Here is a 20,003-nt window from a genome sequence, read left to right on the forward strand (position 1 = left end):
TTATGGATCTTGGGTAGTAGATAGAATATCCCAGGTCGGGGTTCCAGGGGTGTGTCTGTGCGGATTTGATCTTGTGCTTTTTCAGGAAGTTTCTTGAGCAAATGCTGTAGTTGCTTTTGGTAACTCTCAGTGGGATCGTAGGGTAATGGCTTGTAGAAAGTGGTGTTGGAGAGCTGCCGAGCAGCCTCTTGTTCATATTCCAACCTATTCATGATGACAACAGCACCTCCTTTGTCAGCCTTTTTGATTATGATGTCAGAGTTGTTTCTGAGGCTGTGGATGGCATTGTGTTCTGCACGGCTGAGGTTATGGGGCAAGTGATGCTGCTTTTCCACAATTTCAGCCTGTACACGTCGGTGGAAGCAGTCTATGTAGAAGTCTAGTCTGCTGTTTCGACCTTCAGGAGGAGTCCACCTAGAATCCTTCTTTTTGTAATGTTGCTAGGGAGGTCTCTGTGGATTAGTATGTTGTTCAGAGGTATTTTGGAAATATTCCTTGAGTCGGAGACGTCGAAAATAGGATTCTAGGTCACCACAGAACTATATCATGTTCGTGAGGGTGGAGGGGCAGAAGGAGAGGCCCCGAGATAGGACAGCTGCTTCTGCTGGGCTGAGAGTATAGTTGGATAGGTTAACAATATTGCTGGGTGGGTTGAGGGAACCATTGCTGTGGCCCCTTGTAGCATGTAGTAGTTTAGAAAGTTTAGTGTCCTTTTTCTTTTGTAGAGAAGCAAAGTGTGCGTTGTAAATGGCTTGTCTAGTTTTAGTAAAATCCAGCCACGAGGAGGTTTGTGTGGAAGGTTGGTTTTTTATGAGAGTATCCATTTTTGAGAGCTCATTTTTAATCTTTCCCTGTTTGCTGTAGAGGATGTTGATCAGGTGATTCCACAGTTTCTTTGAGAGCGTGTGGCACAAGCTGTCAGCATAGTCTGTGTGGTATGTAGATTGTAATGGATTTTTTACCTTCAGTACTTTTGGTACGATGTCCATCTGTTTGCATTTGGAAAGGAAAATGATGTTGGTCTGTATCTGTACAAGTTTTTTCATGCAGTTGATAGATTTCCACTCCATACGGCTAAATGCAGGGCCTTGCATAATGACAGGTTGCAGAGTAGCAGCCGTGTTAGTCTGTATTTGCAAAAAGAAAAGGAGTACTTGTGGCACCTTAGAGACTAACCAATTTATTTGAGCATAAGCTTTCGTGAGCTACAGCTCACTTCGTCGGATGCATACTGTGGAAACTGCAGAAGACATTATATACACAGAGACCATGAAACAATACCTCCTCCCACCCCACTCTCCTGCTGGTAATAGCTTATCCAAAGTGACCACTCTCCTCACAATGTGTATGAAAATCAAGGTGGGCCATTTCCAGCACAAATACAGGTTTTCTCACCCCCCCACCCCCTTTTTTTGATCACTTTTTTTTTTTTGACCAACTTGATGATCACTTTAGATAAGCTATTGCCAGCAGGAGAGTGCGGTGGGAGGAGGTATTGTTTCATGGTCTCTGTGTATATAATGTCTTCTGCAGTTTCCACAGTATGCATCCGATGTAGTGAGCTGTAGCTCACGAAAGCTCATGCTCAAATAAATTGGTTAGTCTCTAAGGTGCCACAAGTACTCCTTTTCTTTTTGCGAATACAGACTAACACGGCTGTTACTCTGAAACCTTGTTTTTAATGTTTTCTGGGCAGTGCTTTCCCCTGAAGAATAAACGTGCTTGCACCAAAGAGCTGGGTGGGTATCAGTGTTGGCCATGACACTGCCCTTAGTCACTGCAGAGATAGCAAAGGGCAGGCACTGGCCGTTTAGGACTTGCTGAGGGCTAGTACAGGGTAAACAGGGCTGGTGCAGCCTGGAAATACGCTGTTTAGGAGAGGGAGAGACACGTGTCTCTGCCCAAGAGAGGTGACATCTGGGAAGTGTAAGAGTGGATGTCACTGGTGAACCACGGAGGGGGAATCCAGGGGCAGTTGCCCTGAACGGTGACAACGAGGTTACAGCGGGACCCTGCAGCCAGCACAGCCAGCTCCAACCACCCACTGGCCTGAACTGCCATGCAGTGTTTTTAACACAACCTCGAGCTCTCCTGCAGCTGTGGAAGAAAGGGAGCTGGAGACATGGGTAAAGGGTTTCCCCTCCCTCCAGGGTCAGGGGAGGGAGAGTGGTCATCTGCCATGGAGTCAAGACACCCCCTTCCAAATAATTACTGTTGGGGACAAGATATCCCTCCCACCAGAGACGATTTGTACCTCCTGATACAGGAACGGCACAATGTAAACATGGGCGGGGTGGGGGCACATGACTGCCCCATGTGTCGCCTCTGGAAGGAACCTGGGGGGCTGGGGCCACAGGAGCGGGGAACACGTCTCTGGGCTGGCCCCGGCCCAGGGAGACTCAGAGCACCACAGCGTCTGGTCGGAGCTCCAGCACCCTTGCGGGCACCTCAGCAGGGGAAGGGGGCAGGACAGAGCTGCTTCTCAGGCCGGCAGAGGGTGGCCACTCGGCGAAGGGTTGCCAACTTTCTAATTGCACAAAACCGAGCCCCCTTACCCCACCCTGCCCCTTCCCCAAAGCCCCACCCCATTCACTCCAGCCCCCCCCCCCCTTCAGTCCCTTACTCGCCCCCACCCTCAATCACTTTCACTGGGCTGGGGATGCGGGCTCTGGGATGTGGCCAGGGATGAGGGGTTGTGGGTGCGGGAGAGGGCTCCAGGCTGGAGCCAGGTGTTGGAGTGCAGGAGGGGGTGAGGGCTCTGGGGTGGGGCCGGGGGTGAGGGGTTTAGGGTGCAGGAGGGGTTCCGGGCTGGAGCCGGGTGTTGGAGTGCAGGAGGGGGTGAGGGCTCTGGGGTGCGAGCGGGAATGAGGGGTTTGGGGTGCAGGAGGGGGCTCAGGCCTGGGGTAGGGGTGTGGGCTCTGGGAGGGAGTTGGGATGAGGGAGGGGGTTCCAACCTGGGACCAGAAGTTCAGGGTGTGGCTGTGGCTGGGCGACGCTTACCTTAGGCAGCTGCTGGGTGGCGGAGCAGCAGGGCTAAGGCAGGCTCCCTGCCTGCCCTAGCTCCGCGCTGCTCCCAGAAGCAGCCGGCACGTCCAGCCCCTAGGCAGAGGCGCGGTCAGGGAGCTCTGCACCGTACACATTGCCCACACCCGCAGGCACCGCCCCCAGCCCTGAGCCCCCTCCTGGATTCCAACCCACTGCACGAGCCATGAGCCCCTTTCCTCAGTTCCTGGCCAATGGGAGCTGTGGAGCCAGCGCACGGAGCTTCCCTGATCACTCCTGTGTCTATGGGCTGCAGGAACATGCCGGCCACTACCAGGATCCGTGTGGAGCCAGGGCAGGCAGGGAGCCTGCTTTAGCCCTGCTGCGCCGCCGACCGGACTTTTAACAGCTCAGGCAGCGGTGCTGACCGGAGCCACCAGGGTTTGTTTTTTAACCAACCGTTCCGGTGAAAAACCGAGGGCCTGGGAACCCTAACTCTGGGTTGCACAGCAGCAGCTGCCTGCAAGAGAGCCCGGCTGGGGAGGGGGCAGTGGCAGCCCGCCCCCTCCGCTCCCTGACCAGGCCGGATGCTGGGGACAGAGGCCAAGCAAGCCGGAGCCATCCCAGCACATTTCTGGCTTGCTTGGCCCCTTTCACCTCCATTTATAACCTTTCAAACCAGACCCCCAACCTCACCTCAGCCTGATCAGACACAAGCCCAGGGCAAGCCAGACCGGTGTGGCGGCTGGGTCTGGCCATGATAGTGACAGCAGAGAAATCCACCAACCACCACCTGTTTAGAGATACCCCGCCCTTCCAGCAATCTCTCATCAGGGAGACGCACTGCCCCGGCCCCCCTCCCCTGCCCCCACTCCATGCTCCCGAAAGGCTGCGCAGGGGAGCTCATTTCCCCTTGTGATGCTCTGACTTCCTAGGATGCAGCCAGAGCTGAGATGGGTACCCCCCACTCCCCCAGCTGCTCCCATATGAGAACCAAAGGGTTAATGTAGAGGGAGCTGATAAGGCTCCATGGTCCATCAGCTGATCTCCACCCAGATACTCCACGATTCTTGCCCATGGAGCTTATTGAAAGACATGACTCAAAAATATCCCTTTTATACATTTAATTAAAATGAAGAAACAAATAAAATGAAGAACACAGGTCACTAACCCTAAACTATTAACACCACCCAGCTAGCTCTCGAGTGTACAACACAGTGATCATGTTCAGGTCAGATCAGAAAATCTGTCAGTAAATAACGATCTTGCTTTGGACTCAAGTCATCACTTTAGCCAAATTATCACAACAATACAGCAGAAAATGAACCTTTGTTAAATCCTGAAACAGGAACCGAGGAGGCAGCTGTCCATTTAGTTATTAATCCCAATCACAGAACTTCACCCAGGCCGTGCGATCCACACTCAGCTGCTTGAATATTTCAGTTCTAACACCAAATTATTGTTCACATTTAAGCCACAACTTCAGAGCTTCCACCTTAGATCTCACCAGTATGTGGCTAACCTTCTCCCAGTGGCTTCTATAGATAAAAACCTTAAGATGGACACAGACCTTAATAGACAGAATTTTAACAGTATGTATCCAACAGCTTAGGTTCTTTGACCACTTTCACAGAACGAGGAGCATGTGTGCACTGACATTGTAGGGCAGCATTTTAGGATTATTTAGGTTTGGGAATTATTCTTTTTAGCTTCTTTCCTGCATGGATGCGACAGGTTTCATACACACGCACTGACCCCACTGTACCACCAGAGTAGAACAGGAAGGATGGAATGGCTCCCAGTTGATAAAAACTAGAACAAGTAACAATCAGATATTGAAACTGACAAATGAATCCAATTCTGCAGCAATTTGGACTTCCACGGAGTAGGATCTAGAGCTGCAGTCAAGGAACCAGGCGATGGGGTCGCCGGCTCAATACTCCTCATTCGCAAGTGCTCTCAGGTAAGAGGAGACAGGTCAAGGCTGGCACAGCCTGGTGTTGATGTTACAACTTCCTTCTCCAGACGGGATCAGTCTGGGAATCCTGGAATGTCTTTCTTAGACAGGTTCCTGGTGCAAAAGGGCTTCCACCTTTACCTTGGTCTTCATGGTTGACAATTCCAGATCACCCCACATTGCGGTCACTACCCTGAAGTCACCAGGCAAATCAGGTGTGAATTATGCATTGGTACAGACAATGTGGCCTGATCCATTTCAGGTGAGGCTGACTTCAGGCTATCGTCAGTTTGGAAAAGTCCCATTAAACACACAGTTTTGTTAAAATATTGGTTGCTGTGAACCACATGCACTGTGGAGTTCTTGCCAAATCCTTGGCCTTCGTCGGGGTACATTAACACTCTTGTGGAATAGAATCCTTTACAAAACCACTCAAATACTGAGCAGTGTTCGTGAGGAATGACTTCCCCAAACATGGCCAATTTATTTCTTTAATCCGGTGGCACAGGTCTAAGTTAGGGACTTGAAACACTCCAGCATCAGAATCCCCATAAGTCACCAAAGGAGGGGAACTTATTAAAAATAGATATTCTGCAGCTATCCCACATACAACACTGATTTCATTTCAATGCACATTTGCAGCATCTACCAAGGGCAAGTTCATCAAAAATGCCATTTCTGGTTTCTCCACATCAACACAGACAAGGACAGCATTTCCTAAATCATAGGCCACACGAACCCAGTTACTTCAGTTAGTTGCACAATCTGGGGCGTGCTGTTCTTCGCCATTTCAGAGTGGAGACCTAAACCCACTGCTCTTTCCTTGGTAGCACACCCGATGGCTCAGAGCATCCTCCCCTGGTGAGTGAACTGCACTTGAGCTTCTTCCATGTCCTCATGCAGCAGTGCGGGAAAGACAAAAATAAAATAAGAAAGCACTATTTTAGCAAACAGTCATTTCTCCCAAAGTCCCAGATAAATCTGAGGTACATCCTGGACAATTAAATTAATATTAAATTATGTGATCAAATGGCCTTCAGGAGAGAGAGAAATCCCAGGACAAAGAGCGGTGTAAGTCACTTTCTTTTTCATACAAAATGAAATTCCAGAGCAGGTTACATCTGATGACTCAAAAATCAGGAGAACAGATTCCCCTGTCGCCTTCTCCTCTGATCCATTCACACCTGCTTCACTCAACAGCCCTTCATTATTATGGAGTCGTGTTATTTAGAAAAAAAAAAAAGCTTCATCATAATAGGGAAAAACTGCCGACCTTCTCATCTTCAAATAGTCTCAGCTCAGCAGGGAAAAGCCCAGAAGTGGCTTTGTCAATAGACAGAAACTGGGATTTAAATGGGGAATGATCACACTGTGTTTGGGATCCATTGGAATTTCTGATCCAGGTCTGCAACACTTTCATCTCCAGCCCTAACGAGTCGGATTTAGGATCAAATTGCTATGAAGTGCAGAGACTCTTTGGGAGGTGGAGGGATAGAATATAGGTGGATAAGCTCCATTGTGGCTCAGATGGACGCCAGCGCTGCTGGAGTGAGCGGGCCTAGTGATGGTGATGGGGAAGGAGGGAATCCCGCTGACTCACCCCATTTCCTGCCAGTGTTGCAAAGACTGAAATGATACATTTGTCCCACTCCTGCTCCTCCTCTTTGTTATATTGAAATAAATTTTCAATAAGGGAAATGGTAAAAAGAAAAAAACTGCTGCCCAGCACAACCTGGACCAGCGTGATAACAACTGGGAATGAAACAATCTGTCACCAGAGGGGGAACTTGGTGACTCTAACACTCGCTCTGCTAGAGCGGGGCCAGTATAAAGGTGCTGCTCAGGGCCTGTCTAGACTATGAAATTGGCGTCGATTAGGACAGGTCAAAGGGGAAGGTGCGAGCTAACCCCAGCCTGGGCTTTGTCAGCACGGCACATACAGCGGGGTGTTGGCACTGGGATCGCCACCTCCAGCAGGCCGAGCCCATGGAAAATCCTAGCGGAGACAAAGCCCAGGTTGATTTTCGCTCAGTGTAGCTACTTGAGGTCACCCTTATTTCCCCCACCTGGGGCTGACGGACACTCCTGGCAGGAGGGACACACTCCCATGATGACTCTCAGGAGAAGGGAGTTGGTAGAAAGGACCACGGGATTCACCCCAGAGAAGGGAGATCTCCAAAGGAAAAGCAGGCAACTCACCTGGGGGAGCTGAAAGAACAGGGTGACGCAAATGGTGCAAATAGCCCTAAAAAGTCGCTATGTGGGAATTAGCAAATGTCTTTAAAAAAATCTTTTCTCTGCCTACACAAAGTTTTATGGTGTGTCTCTAGCCTGTGAAATCGCTGATGTCTATTAAGGTGTGAGCTCCAGATGAAACTTTTCCTGCATTCACAGGCTGCTCTCATGAGTGGATCCTTTGATGATTGATGAGACTGTTCCCCGCACTCACAGCATTCATAGGGTTACTCTCCTGTGTGGTTTCAGAGGAACAGCCGTGTTAGTCTGTATTCGCAAAAAGAAAAGGAGTACTTGTGGCACCTTAGAGACTAACCAATTTATTTGAGCATGAGCTTTCGTGAGCTACAGCTCACTTCATCAGATGTTTACCGTGGAAACTGCAGCAGACTTTATATACACACAGAGAATATGAAACAATACCTCCTCCCACCCCACTGACCAGCAGGACAGTGGGGTGGGAGGAGGTATTGTTTCATATTCTCTGTGTGTATATAAAGTCTGCTGCAGTTTCCACGGTAAACATCTGATGAAGTGAGCTGTAGCTCACGAAAGCTCATGCTCAAATAAATTGGTTAGTCTCTAAGGTGCCACAAGTACTCCTTTTCTTTCTCCTGTGTGGATTCTCTGATGTATATTAAGGCTTGATTTGAAAGTGAAACTTTTCCCACACTCACAACATTTATATGGTCTCTCTCCTGTGTGGATCCTCTGATGTCTAATAAGGGATGAGCGGCAAGTGAAACTTTTCCTGCACTCACAGCACTCATAGGGTCTCTCTCTTGTGTGGCTTGTCTGATCTGTAATAAGGCTTGATTTCTCACTTAACTGTTTCCCATACTCAGAGCACTCATAGGGTCTCTCTCCTGTGTGGATCTTCTCATGTTTAAATAGGGCTGAGCTCTGAGCGAATGTTTGCCCGCACTCACAGCACGTATGGGGCGCTCCCCTGTGTGCATTTTCTGGTGATTAATAAGGACTGAGCTCAGAGTGAACTTTTTTGCACACTCACAGCATTCCTAAGGGCTCTCTCCTGTGTGCATTCTCTGATGTCTGGTAAGGGTTGAACTCCGAGTGAAGCTTTTCCCGCACTCACAGCACTCATAGGGTCTCTCTCTTGTGTGGCTTGTCTGATGTGTAATAAGGTTTGATTTCTCGCTGAACTGTTTCCTGCACTCACAGCATTGGTAGGGGTGCTCTCCCGTGTGGATCCGCTGATGTCTAACGAGGGTGGAGTTCAGAGTGAAGTGTTTCCCACACTCAGGGCATGTGTTTTTTCTCTCTCCTGTAGGTATTCCCTGCTGGGCTGTGATTTCCTTGGAATCCTGGTGAGTCCCCTGACAACTAATGGATCTACCCACTTTCTCCTTGGGCTGGTTTCCCTGCTGCCTCTCTGGCCTGTTGTGGCTCTCACAGGCTTTCCCCTTCGCAGGACGCCTGGACACATTCCCTTTGGATCCTTGGGGTAATCCCCTGTGCGCTTCCACTTGCTCAGCATCTTCCTGCTCAGGATTCAGCTCCTCGTTCTCACTCACCAGCCCAGGACCTCCTTGGAGAGAGAGAGGAAAGTCAGAAACAGGGGTGGAAAAGGGGAAATCAAACCATAATTAGAGCTGGAGAGACAGAAAAAATCTAGTAGCTGAATTCTCCAAAACTCTTCTCCTTTGAGGAGAGAGGAGGGGAACAATTCTGCCTCCACATCCCATCAGGGAGGGAGCTGCTGCCAGGTGTCAGTCAGGATGGGTAGGAAGCCATGAGCGATAGCTGCCCATCGGGTACAAGGCCTCCTGGGGATACTCCTGAACTCCGAGAGCTCCCAAGGCCTTTTTAGGATGTCCCAGGTATTTCTTTGAGCCACGGAGTGTATTTGAATTGCTTTAAGGATCCCTCACCTGCGCAGGCACCTCTCGGGATCTCTCCTTCCTCAGAGCCCTGGAGATCCAGGACCCACGGCTCCTCCCCTCGTTCCAGCTGGGAGATCACATCAGGTTTGGAAACGGGAAACCCTGCTCAGGGGATAGAAAACAAGGGAGATCAGGGGAGTTCATGGGACATTTCTTACAAAGAAGCAGCTATTGGTTTTAAACCAGCCCATTGTAAAGCAGTAAAATGCTTGGGAAAGCTCCCCAGGTGCTCCAAGGTGCAGGACACTCTGCATAGGAGGGATTTATCTATCCCCATCTCTGCTGGGAACACACAAAGCCAGACACTCCTCAGCAAAGGGGCTCCTAAAACACAGAGACAGTAACTCCATGTTCCAGGAAGTAAAGACTCCAGCCAGAGGGGAAGTCACCTTAGACCTGCTTCTTAATCACCAGAGAGAAACCCAGAGACAATGGGAGAGGTGTAGGAAAGCCGGGACTGGTGAGCATGGACTGGAGGGATTCAGCGCAGTCAGGAAAAGGAGGGACTGGGGGTGTCACTGAATGTCGTATCCCAGGGCTTGTCTACACCTGAGACCCTGAGACTGTCCTGATGTGGTGCATCAGTGTAGACACTCGCTACAGCAACAAGAAAGGTTCTCCCATCAGCATAGGTCATCCACCTCCGCGAGAGGCAGCAGCTAGCTCGATGGAAGCATTATTTTCTGTTTAAAGACCAACTATTCTAACTACCCTAAATTCCACATGTGTATTCGGATTGTCTTGTAATTTGCTGGGCAAATTTTTCATGGGCAGGGAAGGCTTAGTGGTCCAAATATGGGGTGATTTGTTAAAGACGTTCCTAAGACATAGCCCTCCCCCCCATGGTATGCAGCTTTTTACAAAATCATCTTGCTCTTGAAACTTTTTTTGCACACAGCTGGGGCTGAAATTATGGTTCTCCTTGTCCCCCGACGGATCTCGGTCACTTGGCATTTATCTCAGTTAGTACATAGCACCCACTGCCTCTTTGGGAAACCAGGATTGAAAAAGTCAATACCTGTAGGATTTGGAGTTTCAGAGCAGCACAAGCCAAACTGGTGAGTCGATGACATGGAAATACACACCTGCAGCAAGACTAAGTTCCTGTTAACTGCTCGAGGGTTTCCTGCAATCTGCTGTGACAGTGAAGTGTTGGCTCAAGGGGATGTGCTGTGGCCATTGAACCTGAATTCATCATCACATCATGTTCCCATTATGCCTCTTGCGTTTAGGGCAGTGACGAAGCTCCTCCACTCCTGTCTGTTTCTGGCACGTCTTTCAATGGTTCCCCAGCTGTGCCCCAGGTTTCTCAGCTCAGCTTCCACAGCTCGTCACCATGTTGTTTTCAGGTGGTCGCGTTTTCGCTTGCCTTCAGGTGTCCATCTTAGTGCTATTCTGGTGATGGAATCAGTTTCCATCTGAAGCACATGACCGATCCATCTCCAGCATCTCCCGGCAATGATGGGGCTCAGATCCTCTTGGCTGAGTTGTTTTTCCTTGTATATGGTGTTGGGTATGTGATAGGAGAGCGAGAGAATCTGCAAAGTCCAAGTCTTCAAGGCATGAGAAGGGTGTCCAGTTAATGCCTCTTGGAATGTCTTCTGTTGTACGCCGCATTACCCAGGCAATGCTGAAGAGGATTGCAGACATGACACACCCCGATGTACTCCTGTTCTGACTTCAAAACTGAGCTCACTGTGATCAACACTGCATGTGAAGTTGGAATAGATGCTTTTGATAATGTTGATTATACAATATGTTCCATAGGCCGGTCCTGTGAAGCTATCAACAGCCTTCTCAAAGTCTAAGAAGTTTATGTAGAGTTGCCATTGCCATTCTAAGCATTGTTCTATTATGTTTCGTTGAGTGAAGATCTGGTCTGTGCATGCACGCCCTTTCCAAAAACCGGCTTGCTCTTTTCTGAGAACGCTATCAACTGCCTCTGATATAAGCTGGACTATGATCTTACCCAATACCTTGCTTGGCACAGATAAACGTGTGATACCATGCCATTTTTTAAGGATTTGATGGCTTGAATGATCTCTTGCTTTGTTGGGGTGTCTGTGTTGATATCAAGATCTTCTTCTGCCTCCTGGATGTTTGCTTCCTCTATAGGTGGATCCCTGTCCAGCAATTCTTTGAAATGCTCTGTCCAGTGCATTTCTTGTTCTTTTTCTGTTGTCAGTAGGTGGCCTTCTGTGTCCCTGATGAGAGTGTTTGTTGGTGTCTGCCATTTACCACTGATAAGATTTTGTAGATGGTTCCCTGTTCACCATGAGCAGTTGCCTCCCTGGCTTGTGTTGCTAGATTATCAATATAATGTCAATTGTCTGTTCTCACAAGGTGTTTGATCTCTCGGTGTGCCTTGCTATACTGCTCGTGGTATTTGTCCTTTAGCTTCTGGGATTTTATGTCTAAAACTTTTTTCTTCAGGGCTCATCTGGTTTCTATGGTGTTCCATGTCCTGGGTATAATCCACTCCTTTCTTCTCTTCTGCCTCTGGCTTAGACAGGCTTCACTGTTCTTTTCATAGATTGTAGTTACTTTGTCCCACTTCTTGTTGATCTCCTCATCTGCCTTCTCCTCCTCTTCATCAGTGTCTGCAAGTATCTGAAACCTGTTCTTTCACTGTAGAGCGAAGGCTTTCTGTACTTCAGGGGACTTTAGCTTGTCAACGGCATAATGGCTATGTCCCTTTTTTGGTGGCCCCACACTTCTCAGTTTTAGCTTGGTGGAGGCTATCACTAAGGTGGTGGTCGCTGCCAACATCTGCTCCCCTTCTCACTTTCACATCTGTCAGTGAGTGTTGCCATTTGCCATCGATCATCATATGGTCAATCTGGTTCTTATCTCTGCCATTTGGAGAACACTACGTCAGCTTGTGAATTTCACGATGTTGAAATAGGGTTCTGCCGATGACCAGATCCCTTTCCAGACTCCCTTTCCAGGAGTAACAGACTCTACATTTCCCTGGAAAAGGAGAACGTGAAAAAAGCAGGGTCAGGCCACGTGAGCTCAGTAGGGACGGACTCCAAGACCTGAGAAGCCTGCGTGGAAGTGAGACTGTGGCTGCTTCAGGCAGCGGAGAGGGAAGTGAGGCCTCCAAGCCCCCAGAAGTTTCACTGCCAACTGATGACATCCTCAAGAAAGCTCCCGTTTGTGGCAGGGAAGGGGTCACACTGTGGCTGGGAGGAATGTATGAATGGATTCAGGGGGAGTGGCGGGGGTCACAGTGGGGAAGGAAGAGATGGAGGGGGGCAAGGTTAGGCACTATGCAGTGGAGAAGAGAGGAGGGGTCTAAATTAGCTGTTACCACTGAAGAGAGGGATCATGGAGTCATTGTGGAGAGTTCTCTAAAAACATCCACTCAATGTGCAGCAGCGTCAAAAAGCGAACGGAATGTTCGGCCTCATTAAGAGAGGGATAGATAATAAGACCGAAAATATCCTGTTGCCTCTATATAAATCCATGGTACGTCCACATCTTGAATACTACGAGCAGGTGTGGTCGCCCCACCTCAAAAAAAGATCTATTGGAATTGGAAAAGGTACAGAAAAGGGCAACAAAAATGATGAGGGGTATAGAACGGCTTCCGTACAAGGAGAGATTAATAAGACTGGGACTTTTCAGCTTGGAAAAGAGATGACTAAGGGGGGATATGCTAGAGGTCTATAAAATCATGACTGGTGTAGAGAAAGTAGACAAGGAAGTGTTATTTACTCCTCATAACACAAGAATCAGAAGTCACCAAATGACTCGATATTCTATGATTCTATGAAATCATGGACATAGAATATCAGGGTTGGAAGGGACCTCAGGAGGTCATCTAGTCCAACCCCCTGCTCAAAGCAGGACCAATCCCCAATTAAATCATCCCAGCCAGGGCTTTGTCAAGCCTGACCTTAAAAACTTTAAGGAAGGAGATTCCACCACCTCCCTAGGTAATGCATTCCAGTGTTTCACCACCCTCCTAGTGAAAAAGTTTTTCCTAATATCCAACCTAAATCTCCCCCACTGAAACTTGAGACCATTACTCCTTGTTCTGTCATCTGCTACCACTGAGAACAGTCTAGATCCATCCTCTTTGGAACGCCCTTTCAGGTAGTTGAAAGCAGCTATCAAATCCCGCCTCATTCTTTTCTTCCGTAGACTAAACATCCCCAGTTCCCTCAGCCTCTCCTCATAAGTCATGTGTTCCAGTCCCCTAATCATTTTTGTTGCCCTCCGCTGGACGTTTTCCAATTTTTCCACATCCTTCTTGTAGTGTGGGCCCCAAAATTGGACACAGTACTCCAGATGAGGCCTCACCAATGTCGAATAGAGGGGAACGATCACGTCCCTCGATCTGCTGGCAATGCCCCTACTTATACATCCCAAAATGCAGCAGGTTTAAAACAAACAAAAGAAGGTATTTCTTCACACAAAGACAGGATACCGGGCTAGGTGGACCTTTGGTCTGACCCAGTATGGCCATTCTTATGAGTGAAAATAATATTTGTAAAAAGTACATAAAATACAGGGAAACTAGACTAATACAAAGGAAACACAGGGTCTAAATCAATAGGGCCAGGTTAATGCACTGAGATCCCGCACAGCTCCAGATCCCTCCAACCTCCCCTCCCCTAACTACCTCTTCCCAACTGTCCCTTGGTCCTGTTTTTCAGCCCCCTTTCTGATGGGATTGGAGCTGCTCTCTCATATTGATGGAAACTGTACATTGACCCGGTGATTGGGATATTTCCTGTGTTGGTTTAGTTTAATTGGGGGCCTGTAAGGAAAAGAAGCAGGAAGGCAAGGAGAAGGGTTGAAGATGAGCCACTCCTTGGTAAACACTTAAGGGCTGTTAAGAGAGAATGCCCGAACTATTCACTTTGAATATTCTCCCTCCTTGCTCCAACCAATTTACAGAACTGGGTGAGATGAGCAAGACCTGGGACCCAGAAGATCAAAGGTCTGGAGCAGTTTAAAAAGAGACCCCCTCACAACAGAGGGATGGCAAATCGGGTAATTGTGTGGGGCAGTGGCTCTCAATCTTTCCAGACTTCTGTCCCCTTTGCAGGAGTCTGGTTTGTCTTGCGTAGCCCCAAGTTGTACGTCACTTCAAAACGACTTGCTTACACAATCAGACATAAAAGTACAGAAGTGTCACAGCCATTAGTACTGAAAAAATGGCTGGCTCTCTCATTTTTACCATACAATTACAAAACAGATCAATTGGAATACAAATCTTGTACTGACATTTTGGTGTATAGTCTACAGAGCAGTAGAAACAAATCATTGTCTGGATGCGATTTAAGTTTGCACTGTCTTCACTGGTGCTTTTTATGTAGCCTGTTGTAAAACTAGGCAAATCTGTTGATGAGTTGATGGAGCTCCTGGCAGAGCTCGGCGTACTCCCAGGGGTACGTGAGCCCCTATTGAGAACCACTGAGCTAGTCTAGTTCCCTGCGGCAGGGAAGGGGTGTTGCGTGGAGGAGAGCCTGGACATGCGTTTTAGCAGTGTGGATGGGCAGAAAAGACGCTAGCTCAGGCCATATCTTCGGGACGTTGCGCAGAACGAAAATGCAAGATGTCGCCCTGTGGCCTGGGTGCTAGCAGGAGGTCCGGGTCGAAGATGTGTGACAGGCAGTGCTGGATTACCCAATAGGCAGACTAAGCAAGTGCACAGAAACGTAAAGTGGCAGAAGAAACAAAAAACTAGTGAATTTTTCAAAATCTTCCAAAGCTGACATCATTTTTCAAAGCGAATCCATCAGAAACAACATCTTCCTCTCAGTAGCACAGACATCGTTCCAAAACCTGTAGGTGTTTCAGAGACTGACCCTTCTTCTATTGGTGAAACAAACACCATTCCAGAACATGTGGATGTGTCAGAGACTGTAACAAATTAAAGGGGAGCGTGAATACTGGCAACATGTCTTGCAGCATGTTATAGCTGTTATTCAAACATTAGCTGAATGTGGTCTGCCTTCTGGGGATCAAATGACAGATTTGGATCATTGCAGAATGGAAATTTCTTGGGATTGTTGAAAGAAAAGGAGGACTTGTGGCACCTTAGAGACTAACCAATTTATTAGAGCATAAGCTTTCATGAGCTACAGCTCACAGGATGCATCCAATGAAGTGAGCTGTAGCTCACGAAAGCTTACGCTCTAATAAATGGGTTAGTCTCTAAGGTGCCACAAGTCCTCCTTTTCTTTTTGCGGATACAGACTAACATGGCTGCTACTCTGAAACTTGGGATTGTTGGAGCTTGTGGCTCAGTTTGACCCATTTTTAGCAAGCCATATCTCAAAATATGGGAATGTTTGCAAAGGTAATCCATCATACTTATCCAAGACAACATGTGATGAACTCTTTGGTCTAATGAGTGACAAAGTTTGTTCCGCTATTGTAGATGAAGTAAGTACTGCTGGGTACTTCAGGTTATCGGTTGACTCTACACCTGATCTTTCACAGATTGATCAATTGAGTATTGTACTAAGATATGTGTCTCCCACAGATGGAAAACCAGTTGAACGATTTATAACATTCCTCAATTCGAAAAGCCACACTGGTGAAGACATGGCAAATCAAGTACTGCAGTATCTGTGCCAAGTTTGCAAAATAGATTTCTCAAAGTGCAGAGGTCAAGCTTATGACAACGCTGCCAACATGTCAGGGCGTTATCAAGGAATGCAGAAGAAGCTTTTCGAACAGAACAAATATGCCATCTTCACACCATGTGCTGCACTCTCTCAGTCTTGTTGATTGCCGTCCGGTGGCAGTAAGTTTTTTCTCAACAGTCCAGTTACTTTATACATTTTTCTCTGCCTCAACACACTGATGGGCAGTTCTTAAAACATATTTGGGCAATGATCGTGTGCTGAAATCTCTTTCTAATACTCGCTGGGAGGCACATGCAGTGGCAACAAGTGCCATTCTGGAGTCCTACTCCATTAGAAAGTATGGCTGAAGACCAATCACAAAAGGGAGAAACTCTACGAGAGGCAGAAAACATTGCAAACAAGATGCAAGAACTAGAGTTTGTATGCATGTTGATCATGTGGAATGAAATTTTACAACACTTTCACCACACAAGTCAAGCTCTCCAAGAAAAGCAATGGGATTTGAAAACATATGCAGACCACCTCTGTCAATCATTAGCAGACCACTTACACACTTTGAGGAATGATTTCAAAAAATTTGAAGATAAATCAAAAGATATCTTGCCTGATACTAACTACAGAGAAGCCCAGTCCCACAAGCAAATCAGGAAAAAAACAAGCAAATGATAGCAGTGCAAGGCAGAAACAGCATTGAATCCTAGAGACAAATTTTGCATATCTACTTATTACACTATAATTGATACACTTGAAGCTCATATGAAGAGGAGAGGTGAAGTGTACAAAGAAGTATCAAGTAGATTTTCTTTTCTAAACGATATGGACTTATCTGACGAACAATATTCACAAGGTTCCCAAAAGCTAGTTGACTCATACCCTGTTGACTTGAACATGAATCTCTGTGGAGAAGTATGGCAGTTCCATTGTTATATGCACGCAAAGTTTAATGAAACAGGAAAAATGAAATCCAGTCACATTGATCTTCATGACACAGTATTGAAAGACGGAATACAATATGTATTTCCAAATGTAGAGATCGCACGACGTATTTTTCTAACATTGATGATTACTAACTGCTCCACAGAACGCTCTTTCTCAGCTGAAAAGAATAACAACCCTCAGAGAACAACAATGTGTCAGGACAGACTTGATTCACTTTCCCTATTGTGTATGGAAGCGGACATGCTTCGTCGAGTCAGCTTCGATGAACTTATCCAGAATTTTGCAATCAGAAAATCTAGAAAGAAGCTATTTTAATTTCAGCATACAGGTAAATTTTGTATCATTTCGAAAAAAACCCCTGTATTTTACGGTATAGTATTGTTTTTATTTTGAACTACATATGGGGGGCGCACAATAATCTTTTCAGTGCTTAGGGCCTCTAAAGGTCTTAATCCGGCCCTGGTGACAGGCAGGATGGGGGTGCTGTCCGCAATGAGAGAGAAAAAAGGCGGAGGGGGGTGGCTTGGGGAACACATTGAGAGCTCTGCGTTTACCTTTTCAGCTGTTGCGCTTGAGCTAGTGACTAGCCATTCAGCAGGAGAGGAGGTTTTAGTTGGGGCAGAAGGCAGTGGGTCTGGAGCAGCACAGAGAAGGTGGCTCAATACGGTGTGTGCGGATGAGGTTACCAGAGGTAAGGTGAAGAGGAAAAGGGGGACCAAGGACACAGCCCTGTGGAACCCCATGGAAAGCTGGGGTGGGCGTAAGGAGGATCTCACAGAGGACATGCTGAAGGAGTGATTACAGAGGTAGGAAGGGAGCCAGGAAGAGGACAAGGGAAGACAAGGTTTCAAGAAGAAGAGCAGGGTCAGCGGTGTCAAAGGCAGCTGACCAGGTCAAGGAGGAGGAGGATGGAGTTAGGGATGTAAACGTTTAACCGGTTAACTGAGAAGCTTGATGCTTATTGGTTCCAGTTAACGATTAAACTCCACTGCTCCCCTGCACCCGGCATCCTGGCTTCTCCCCCCACGCGCCCAGGGTCCTGGCTGCTCCCCCCCCCCCGTGCGCCCGGGGTCCCGGCTGCCACCCCCAGATGCTGGCAGCAGCAGAGCCCCAGGCATGGGGCCAGGGAGCAGCGGGGACCCTGAGCACGTGGTGGGGAGGGGGGGCTGCAGTGTCCCCACACCTCTAGTTCCCCGTTAACCATTTAACCGATTGAATTTCAATCGGTTAAATGGTTACTTTTTTTACCCGCTGTTTACATCCCTAGGTGGAGCAGTGTTGGTGAACTTTGCCTAGGGAGAGGGCATCAGAGACCTTGGCACTCCACTGAGACTGTTTTTGCCCCAAATCTCTGCCTCTCTGAAACCTTCCCTTCCCCCTCCCTCTAGACCTGCCCCGCTTCTTAGAGCGACCCCTTCCCTCCCCCTCCCACTATTCCCAGTGTTCCCCACTCCCATGTTACCTAAATCTCCCACCCAATCCTCCCCCACCACAGCACCCCCTTTTCCCCATTCCCCCAGCCCACCCCAATACGCTACCAGTTCTCAGAAGCTCCTGTCCCTGACCTCTCTCACACCTTTCCCTTCCATTGTAGCTAGCCCTCTCTGATTCCCTCTAATCCTAATCCTTCACAGACCTCTCCCCTCGTCTCAGCCCCCCTTGCCTTGTGGCACCCCAGAATCACCAGCTCATCTGCTCCCCTCCCACTGCTCCCCGCTCTCCCTTCTCCTGTGGACTTATGAATAGGAGGAACCTCAAACTGTCTTCTATCAACACATGGACCCATCTGACTGTCACACCCTCCCGGCCTTTGGGAAGTTATTCTAGAGTGGAACGCCAGCTCTGGTACAGTTAAGGTTTGGCATTAATTTCTCTTTAAAGATTGACTATTGTAACTGCTCTAAAATCCACAGGTTTACTCAAATTGTATTGGAGTTTGCTCTTCTTTACGGGGGTGCAGGGCAGGATCAGAGGACCCAATTTGGGGTGATTTGGTCATGAGATATAGACCTGCCCCCCTAAAAAGCAGCTTTATACAAGAATCACCTTGGGCTCAAACTATGGTTTTAATTGTCCTCTGACTGATCTCAGTCACTTATTTCTCATCTACATGGCACCCACGGCCCCTTTGTGGAAGCAATATTGAAAAAAAGTTAATAACTGTAGAGTCTGGAATTCCAATTCAGCACAAGCTGAACAGACGAGTCAAAGACATCGAAATGCACATGTGCTAACAAACCGAGACCCTGTTAGGAGCCAGTAGATTTCCGGGACTCAGCTGTCACAGAGATTGGTTGGCTCCAGGGCTTAATTCATGTCAGGACTGAGCCCCGGCACCTAATTACTTGAGCCCTGGCACCTCTTTCATAGAATATCAGGGTTGGAAGGGACTTCAGGAGGTCATCTAGTCCAACCCCCTGCTCAAAGCAGGACCAATCCCCAATTAAATCATCCCAGCCAGGGCTTTGTCAAGCCTGACCTTAAAAACTTCTAAGGAAGGTGTCAAGGTTCCTCCCCCACTCTGAACTCTAGGGTACAGATGTGGGGACCTGCATGAAAAACCTCCTAAGCTTATCTTTACCAGCTTAGGTCAAAACTTCCCCAAGGTACAAAATATTACACCCGTTATCCTTGGAATGGCCGCTACCACCACCAAACAATTACTGGTTACTGGGGAAGAGCTGTTTGGACGCGTCTGTCCCCCCAAAATACTTCCCAAAACCTTGCACCCCACTTCCTGGACAAGGTTTGGTAAAAAGCCTCACCAATTTGCCTAGGTGACTACAGACCCAGACCCTTGGATCTTAAGAACAATGAACAATCCTCCCAACACTTGCACCCCCCCTTTCCTGGGAAATGTTGGATAAAAAGCCTCACCAATTTGCATAGGTGACCACAGACCCAAACCCTTGGATCTGAGAACAATGAAAAAGCATTCAGTTTTTACAAGAAGACTTTTAATAAAAAATAGAAGTAAATAGAAATAAAGAAATCCCCCCTGTGAAATCAGGATGGTAGATATCTTACAGGGTAATTAGATTCAAAAACATAGAGAACCCCTCTAGGCAAAAGCTTAAGTTACAAAAAAGATACACAGACAGAAATAGTTATTCTATTCAGCACAATTCTTTTCTCAGCCATTTAAAGAAATCATAATCTAACACATACCTAGCTAGATTACTTACTAAAAGTTCTAAGACTCCATTCCTGTTCTGTCTCTGGCAAGAGCAGCACACAGACAGACACAAACCCTTTGTTCCTCTCCCTCCTCCCAGCTTTTGAAAGTATCTTGTCTCCTCATTGGTCATTTTGGTCAGGTGCCAGCGAGGTTACCTTTAGCTTCTTAACCCTTTACAGGTGAGAGGAGCTTTCCCCTGG

At 47.7% G+C, this 20,003-nt stretch overlaps 1 protein-coding gene across 2 annotated transcripts in view; it reads right to left on the bottom strand.

Annotated features, from left to right (window-relative positions):
* Window positions 1–7,790: 7,790 nt before the first annotated feature.
* LOC125629724 (uncharacterized) overlaps window positions 7,791–20,003 on the bottom strand; it is a 121,930-nt gene continuing 109,717 nt past the window's right edge. Inside the window, exons 6-7 of one of the 2 annotated variants that reach the window (XM_075124087.1) lie at window positions 9,067–9,180; window positions 7,791–8,723 (exon numbers count right to left, since the gene is read on the bottom strand). In XM_075124087.1, coding sequence (XP_074980188.1) covers window positions 8,194–8,723; window positions 9,067–9,180 — 644 coding nt within the window. In that variant the 3' untranslated portion in view covers window positions 7,791–8,193. The remainder of the gene's footprint in view (window positions 8,724–9,066; window positions 9,181–20,003) is intronic. The other variant, XR_012666324.1, reaches the window with a different exon arrangement.

Source organism: Caretta caretta, chromosome 28, assembly GCF_965140235.1.
Source record: "Caretta caretta isolate rCarCar2 chromosome 28, rCarCar1.hap1, whole genome shotgun sequence".
NCBI classification, from domain to species: domain Eukaryota; kingdom Metazoa; phylum Chordata; order Testudines; family Cheloniidae; genus Caretta; species Caretta caretta.